Below are 8,837 nucleotides of genomic sequence, written 5' to 3' on the forward strand. Positions count from 1 at the left end.
ACCTATTTATATTATTATTTGCACGCGTGGCGAAATAAGGTGGGCTATGTCAGGGGTTGACTGTAAAGAATTGTGACGGCCGGTGGAGGCATTCCATTTGTTTTATATTGTGATTGTGGGTTGCTTACCTGTATGAGCGTTACCACTTGGATGTTGTGACCTTGTCCTTAGAATATGGAGCAACAGTCTAAACGACCTTATCCTCAGAATACGGAGCAACAGTCTAAACGATCTTATCCTCAGAATACGGAGCGACAGCCTAACCAGAGTAATGATCCTTCGGCGCGCATTGATCTGTTGAATGCTGAAGTTGAGAAGTAGAGGAGTGCTGTTGGAAAGGTACTGGAGCTTTAGCTTTTCTGTAGTTTATCTGTACTTTTTGTATATACATGATTTTTTGGTTATAAACGTGGTTGTTGATTTACTTTTGTTGTTTTTTGTTATAGTTGACTGATACAGTTACGACACTTAACAGTTATGTAGTTTCTTCCTTTGAAAAAGTGTTCACTTTTCTGAATATGAAGGAAACCAAGCAAACGAGGGAAGAGGTTCCTGATTCTAAGGTAATATTTTACTGATAAAACCAAATCACTTAACAGTTATGCCTTATCTAAATCATCACTCAATAGTTATGCCTTCTCTTTTTCTATTGTTTTTTATTAGATTCGTCAGTGCGTATCTGATGACAATACATCTGGTCTCGGCGAATTTGATGGCTATCAATATAATGTTGTTCCTGACTTTGTCGATCAAGTGAATCAAGATAACACGCTAGCTGGCCAAACAGATTTAGGTGTCAAAGAAAACGAGGGAGTTACTGATTGTGTTGATCATGGTATTCGTTCTGCATTTGATCTTTTTTTGTCTGATTTTTCTTTTCTTCATTTTGGAAGTTTTTTATTATTGGTTTTCTCTGTCTAAGGGGCAGCAAGTGATGTCAAGGTTGATACATTTTAGGATGGCATTGCGGTGAAGATTTAGCTGCGCTACAGATGTCCCAAATTGTGCTTCACAGACCACCCATCATAGACGTAAAAGAGGATTACATTTCTCCTGAACAGTCGGTTCGACAGAAAATACCAGGAAAATATGCCGAATCTCCATATTTGCCAGTTTTTGATTCGGGGGCATCAGGATCGGCGCACAAGCTCATTTTTGATATCAAGCATCCTTTCACGATCGAAATTGATGATTTTGATCCCTTGTCGCCATTGGCCAAAGAGTTTTGCGCGTTTGTTGATAATGGGATGGATACGAGGCGAAGGTATCTTAACTTTCTTTAAGCTTTCATGTTCTGATTTTATACTTGTCAATGAAGGTAGTTCTGATTACTTTTTATTTTTTGTGATTTGAAGTGCCAAAAATATTTATACCGATGAAGTAAATAAGCTTGCAGAAGCTTTTACTTTTGGCTCGTGTCATGTGACCACGAAGGATTGGTTCTACTCACTTGCGTATTGTGGTCGACCTTTGATTGACACGGTATTTAATAACTTTCTGTTCTAATGCCTTTTTTTATTTGTTGCGTATCTTTATTGTTTGAGACCCCCATAGTGTATACATAACTTTGTATAATCACGGTATAAGATTATATAAAATTGTATAACCTTGTATAAATATGTATAACTCTGTATAATAGCGTATAAATTTGTATATTTAAAAAATGTAGTAGTGATAGTTGTTTTGTTTTATTTCTTGTCTCAGCACTTGGATGTCCTCTTTTATTATTTGAGGAAGAGGGAAAAATATGGGCCGAATGTTGCCATGCGGTTTACTACAACCGACTTTGACTTTGGTAACAAAATCAACTCCCTGTATAAAGATTTCAAAGTGAATCAAGAACCTTCAGTAATTCCTGAAGGGCATAAGATAGAAGAGTACATTAGAGGGTATTATTGTGATGCAAATGTAGCGTGGCGCACTGTTGACCACGTCTTATTCCCTATCTATGTGAAGCGCGGAAGAGCAAAATTGGGCCATTGGGTTTTGGGGTTGTTTACGTTCATAGATAGGTGCATCCACATCTATGAATCTAACCGTGGAGCTATTAATGATAGACTTGTTGGATGCTGCATTACCTTATGCAATTTTGATACCTTACTTCTTGAAGAGTTCTGATTTTTATGTCTAGAAGAAGGGCATTGATTGGAACAATGGTGCATATACAGATAAATCCCATTCTGATGCTTTGCAGATTAATCTGGTTAATAATGTGCCTCAACAGATCAAATGGTAGGTTAATCTGAATTATTTTACTATTAGCGTACCTATTTACAGTAACGTACAGTGAATATGATTTTTTTTTAATTATAGTGATTGTGGTGCTTTTGTTGCTGGCTTTGCTGAGTATTTTATCCTTGGTAAGAAAATCAATAGGATAATTTTAACATTGAGACACTTCGCAGCAGGTGGGGATCTCTGTTGTGGGATTATGGAAGGAAAAAACAACAGTCCAGTGCAATTAGTGGTGATGAAATCACAGGGAGACTTTTCAGGAAGAGGAAGAGGGGACGACCGAGAAAGTAGTTCTGTTTTTTCTATTTTAATGTAGTTTTGCTATGTATCAGGAGTTGTTGCCTAGTTTTGTCTAAATACTATTCTGCTACTTGTGAGATAACCTTAAATGATATTATAGATGTTTTTATTTTTGTGTAATTTGTGGTAGTCATTATACATTGTGGATGTGAATGAATTATATTTTAATGAATATTTCAGTTGCTTTTGTCCTTTAACAAAGTATGTATTTTCGTTATGGTTGCAATTTTGTTAATGCTGCAGGGTTTATACATATGTATTCAATAATATACATAGTTATACAGTTTTATACAAACTTATACTCTCATTTATACATCTGTATACATATAATACCATTGATTGTTTGCAGTTTTGTTTTGCATTTGTACAAGCTATCAATATATTTAGCACCATTAAAAATAGCAACACACTATTATTGGATAATCAAAACATGTATAATGAAATATATTTAACATAATTGCAACATATAGTGTAAATTGTAATTCTTTATTGACATTTGTAATTCAATTGCTTGTGAAACTTAACTACTCAATATTTGTAACTCTATTGTTTGTGAAACTTAACTACTCAACATGACAATATATGTAATAGGAAGTGTTATGTTTCCAACTATTTATTTTGGTCGATTCCTACATATTTTTCTATTGTAACCACTTTGTCCACACATAGAACATGAAAACGCCCTCTTAGACTCTTTCTCTGAAGCAGGTTTGAGTTTTTCCTTTCTCGGCCTTCCTGCATTCCTTCTCCCTTTAGGTGGTAGGACCACATCTTCCAGAACCTCTGTTGGGATTACCCATAAACTCTCATCTGGCATCGGATTCACTGGAAATTCATAAGTTCTAAGGAGGTTATCCTTCTTGTAGTAAAAAGAGAAATACTGGCCTGGTTTCAGCTGCTGGTTCTTCAAAACCGCCCAAGCATGCGGACATAGAAGTTCATTCATTTGAAATTTGCCGCAACTGCATGTTCCCTCTTCAAGGCATACTATGTTTCGCCTTACCCCTTCAAGCACAGTATATAACTGCTCCGTAGCAGGCCTCACTTGCAAAAGTTTTTTTAAAAAAAAAAAGAAAAGTTAAAGCACATTATACATTATTAGACAGAGTTATACATCCTTAGACAAGCAGTAAAAAGCAAGTCAGCAGTGCCAAGCATCATTATATTTGATTTGTTTTACCGTCATTTGCTCTGATGCAATTAGATTTTTCCGAAGGAGTTTGTCGTACTTTTCGCCAAGCTCTGTAGATGTCTCTATTGCACTTTTTCTGTTTTTGTTGTTCTACTGTTGTAGAAAATTTGTCATGTACTCCAGCAATCGCATTACTGGTAACTCTCTAGCATCTTTGTTTGCTGCATTAATTGACTCTGTAATATTGGAAGTCATTACCATCGACCTTTTCACTTTGGAGTATGCCCTAGACCACCTTTCGTAGCCAATTTCGAACAAGTAAGGCTGCACCCTCGGATCAATTTTGCACATCTCTGTCATATGGTAGTCAAACTTCTCTATCGTGTAAGCTCTAGCAAAGAAGATATCCTTCAATTGTTTGTGATGTTTCTTGAATGTGCACTTGACATTCTGCCACAAGTGAAACATGCAAATACAATGTGGTACTTCTGGGTACACAACTTTTGTGGCATTGAAGATGCTTTCGTTTCTATCTGAAACTATACACGTTCCTTCCCTAACACCAAAAGTACCCTTTATCTGGACGAAGAACCACCCCCAAAATTTGTTATTCTCTGAATCTACAATTGCATATGCAAGTGGAAGGATTTTTCCTGTTTATACAAAATAGATATTAGGATTCAGACAATTATACAAATTTTATACACAGTTATACACGATTATACAACTTTATACATACTGTAAATTTTGTAAAAACAGCAGCTCTGAAATCCTATACACTTTTATACATGAAACTACAACATTATACAAACTGTAGAAACAAGGTAGATGCAGTCAACTCACCAGCTCCATCCTGTGTGCTAGCAGTCAATATGGTACCCTTATATGCTGCTTTAAGGAAACATCCGTCAACAACCATTATCGGTCTGCAATGCATATAGCGAAACATATGCATAAATAAAGCATCCATCTTCTGATTTGTGCAACTTTGTAACCGTTCCTGGATTTGTATGCTCCAACATATACAAATACCTCAGCAACTCCTTATATGAATTGCTCGAATTCCCTCTTATCATTGCCATTGCTATCTCTTTAGCTCTCCATGCTTTCATGTAGCTCACTTCAACCCCGTGTTGCTTTTGTATGTCCTCTATTATATCATTTGCGGTGTAAATTTTTTTTGGATTAACATACTTGTCCTTGACTATACTAGCAATTACACCCGAAGTAGCTTGATGTTGTGTTAAGTATCTTTCACCTTAGCCGCATGTGTGATTATTATTGTAACTTCTCACCTTGAATATGTTTGCCTTGTAAATAGCAGAAGATTTGAAACTCCAAGCACAATTGTCATCCACACACATAAGGTGATACCTAGGATTAAAGATCATTCAACTTCTAAAAACACTTGTATACAAAAACATAACTAGATATATACTAATTTTAATACCTATATACAAATATATACTACTTTATACTTATTTATACATATATATAAAAGAATATGCAACTATTGCCATACCTTGTTGCGCTTGATCTCTTCACCTTGAATTGGAACCTCTCGTGTACATCCAAGTTCTTCATCACACCGACAACAGTCTCTTTATCCTTATAAACTTGATCCTCCTCAACAAATTCGTTCAACATATTATCTATTATACCTGTGTTTTCACTAAATTTCGTGTTTTCAATAAATTCGATATCAGGCATAATCTAAGTGCTATCAATTGTGGATACATCTATACATTTGGAACTTGTACCAACCAAACAACTGGAACTTGTAGCAACTAAACGATTATCATAAATCTCTTTCACCGTCACATACAACGGGTATTCAGTGAAATTCAAGCCGTTCTTCTTTAATTCGATATACACCTTAACGCCCGTATCGTTGTAAATCAGGATCGGTGGCAAACCATCCTTTGGGAGAAAGTTAATCTCCAATGTGTTTAACTCACAATCGATTCTAATCTGTTCCGAAATAGTTGCAACTAAATTGTTGTAGCTGAATGTCGACTCAATTATTACACAATCGCTGACGAAATTGATAATCTTGTTTTCTTCCCATTCACCATTATGAAGAACGTAAACTGAAAAAAGCTCTATCGAACAAAAAGTTGAAATCAAAATTGCAGCAAAAATAAAAATTGCGCTGATTGCAGCAAAAAAATTTCACTTTTCGTGTTTGATTTGCTGTTAATTCGAGATGAAGAACAATTTCTAGGGTTTTTGGAGTTGCATTGACTGCAAGATCGCGTTTTTGTAGTTTTGGTGAAGAAGAATGGAAAGAATGAGAGAAAATCCCGCTGAAAGATACAAAATCCCGCTTCTGAATCCAAAAAACGAAAATAACGCCCCTTTTTTCGGATATGGGCCTGTTATTTTTGGGCTACTCAATTGTAAATTGAAATATGGGCTATAAAGTTGAAAAGTAGGCAGCCCAGTTGTTTTAATATGAAATTTTTCCAAAAATATCCTACCACTATCGAAAATTATTAAAAGTTACCTTCCGTCATATTAATCGAGCAAAAATATCCCTACCGTTTACTATTGGACAAATATACCCCTAGGTCAGCGGAGGGGCCACGTGTCAGCCATCTAAGCCATTTGCTCCATCTGGGTTTATTTTTACACTGACTCAACTCAATAGCAAGTACCCACCCTAAAAATTAAACCCTTATTCAACATCCCTACCCCTCCCCCCAACTTCAACTCTTTAGACCTTCCTTGTGAACTTCAATAAATTCTTCAGCAATTAAATTCTCGTACTGAATTTCTGTTGTTTTCTTCTTCTTATTGTTATGTGGTTTATTTTCGGATTTTTGGATAAATAGTGAGAAACAAACCCACCTTCTTCATCCATTACCACTCTAAAAAGTTGTCAACATAATAACTAGATCTTAAAATCCTATTCATTTACCATTCTCTAGGCTATTACACAAAAAGTGACAAAGAGCTGCGAGACGGACACAACAAAGACTGAATTCTCATTTCTACAGAAAGATCAAGATAAAATTGAAGTCTCATGGTTGATCTATGCCTGTAACCAATGTTTTAAAAGGCGGGGGCATGAGGCGAGACGTTTTACCTCTGACGAGGCGAGGCGTAAGCCCTGAGACATGGTTCGTAAGTCCCACGGATCTTTAAATTATTTCAAGAATTTTAAAATAGTATAATATAAAAATAAATATAAAAATTACACTAAAATTATAAAATTATAACAAATAAACTATTAAAAATATTTATAAATTATAATTCAACTATGAATAATATAAAAAGTATGACATTATCATAATATCAAATTAGCTGCAATGTCGTTACAACTCAAACATCAAAAGTAATGTATTTGAGGTGAAATCGTATATGTTCTCTTAAGGAGTAATGAAAGAATTTCGATTTTCGATATTACAATTTAATATTTTTTTTTGAAATACTTCTTTTATTTAATATGCTTTCTATTTGAAAGAGAATTTATATCAAAACATAATTCACAATTTAAATATGATTTTCTAGCATCATTTATTTTTAAGTTTCAACAAGTTAATAAAGTGACACATATTTCACCATACTATACCATGATAACTAATTATTTATAAATAGTTACTAGCTAATACTGAGCTATTAAATTAATAAGTATTGTATCTCGTAAACATCAAAATAATATTTAGGAAAATAAATTATAAAAAAACTATGAACTATTATATAATAAAGACATAACAAAAGTTAATAAATAAATACTTTTAAATGAAAGATTTATTTAAAATTTACTATATAGCAGTCTTAGTGGATAACATGCAATAATTTTTATTTTAATTATAACATAAAAATACTCTCAACTTAATGATGTATGATTAAGAAAAAAGTAATTTTGAATAGTCAACGATTTATTAAGAGAATTTGAGGATTTACAAGGTTAGTTACACAATTGCATAAAGCTCTATTAGGCGAGCCCCGTACTCCGGCGTTGGGCGTGTCCGGGGCGTAAGCCCCGGCGGTTGAGGCATAAGTCTCACGGTACTAAGCCCCACACATAAGCCCAGGGGCGTTTTACGAGTGTTCCGCTCCAAGGCCAGCCCCGGGCGCGTCCCAATTCTGCCTTTTAAAACAGAGCCTGTAACAACACATAAATTATAGGTTTAATTTGTTCCTTTTCTGTTTTCTTTGCTGGAACCCCAGTTTTTGGATTTAATTTCGTCTTTAACATGAATCTCTCTCGCTTTAAACTTCATCCCTCACAAAAGGAGTTAGAGAGGGAAAAAAAAGTTATCTGAGCTTGGTAGAATAGTATAATAACTCGAGGAATTCCAGATTTGACATGGTATATTGTAACTTTATGGGTCTAAGGGTGTGTTTGGTAGGAAGGAAAACATTTTTCGGAAAATATTTTCCAATTTTTTCATATTTGGTTAGCTTAAATATTTTGAAAAATATTTTCCTTATGAACTCATTTTCCTCCAATTAATGTCTTCCTTATCAAGATAAGAGAAAACATTTTCCAAAACTCATTCTCAACCTTACTCATCCTATTCCCCTCTCACCAACCCCCCCCCCCCCTCACATCCCCAACGCCCACCCACCCAGCCCCACCTCACGTCTACCCCACCCTCTCTCTCCAAAAAGTTTTTTTTTTTAAATTTTAGTTTTTTTCTCCGTCACAACCCACCCTGCTACCCCCCTCCTCCTGCAATTAAAATTATTTTTTTTACTTTTTTTTTTTGTAATTTCAAATTTTTGTTTTTTCGTTTTTCTGCAACCCCACACCTCACCGCCCCGCACCAAATTTTTTTTCTTGTAATTATTAAATTTTCTGTTTTTTTATTTTTCTGCACCACCCACCCCACTGCCCCCTACCCCACACATTTTTTTTTGGCAAAATACATAAACGACCCCTCCAAGTTGTCCACAACGGTCAACCAGACACCTCAATTGGCTCCTTTATCATTTAAACACTTCAAGTGACTGTTAAGTAAATCAAATAAACACCCGAGTGCAGCAGAGCAGATGCGTGAGTTACACTTGCCAATAACATGTCAAATGAGCCAATCAATAAAGGACACGTGTAATTTGTATTAATTTAATTTATATAATTAACCAAAAATGAAAATACATTTAAAGAAGAAAAAAGTCCTTTTCTCACATTTTTAACATACCAGCGTCATTTCTTCCTCCC

The 8,837-nt window shown here is 35.0% G+C and overlaps 2 protein-coding genes across 2 annotated transcripts; both read right to left on the reverse strand.

Moving 5' to 3' along the window:
• On the reverse strand, positions 3,149-3,481 carry LOC109235957. Its single transcript, XM_019402199.1, has one exon. It carries the CDS (start codon positions 3,479-3,481, stop codon positions 3,149-3,151), a length of 333 nt encoding a protein of 110 aa, XP_019257744.1.
• On the reverse strand, positions 3,818-5,377 carry LOC109235958. The gene is made up of 4 exons (XM_019402200.1): positions 5,190-5,377; positions 4,700-4,876; positions 4,511-4,593; positions 3,818-4,320 (listed from the first exon to the last, which is right to left on the reverse strand). Exons 1-4 carry the CDS (start codon positions 5,375-5,377, stop codon positions 3,818-3,820), a joined length of 951 nt encoding a protein of 316 aa, XP_019257745.1.

The sequence above is a fragment of the Nicotiana attenuata genome, chromosome 12 (assembly GCF_001879085.1).
Source record: "Nicotiana attenuata strain UT chromosome 12, NIATTr2, whole genome shotgun sequence".
Lineage (NCBI taxonomy): Eukaryota > Viridiplantae > Streptophyta > Magnoliopsida > Solanales > Solanaceae > Nicotiana > Nicotiana attenuata.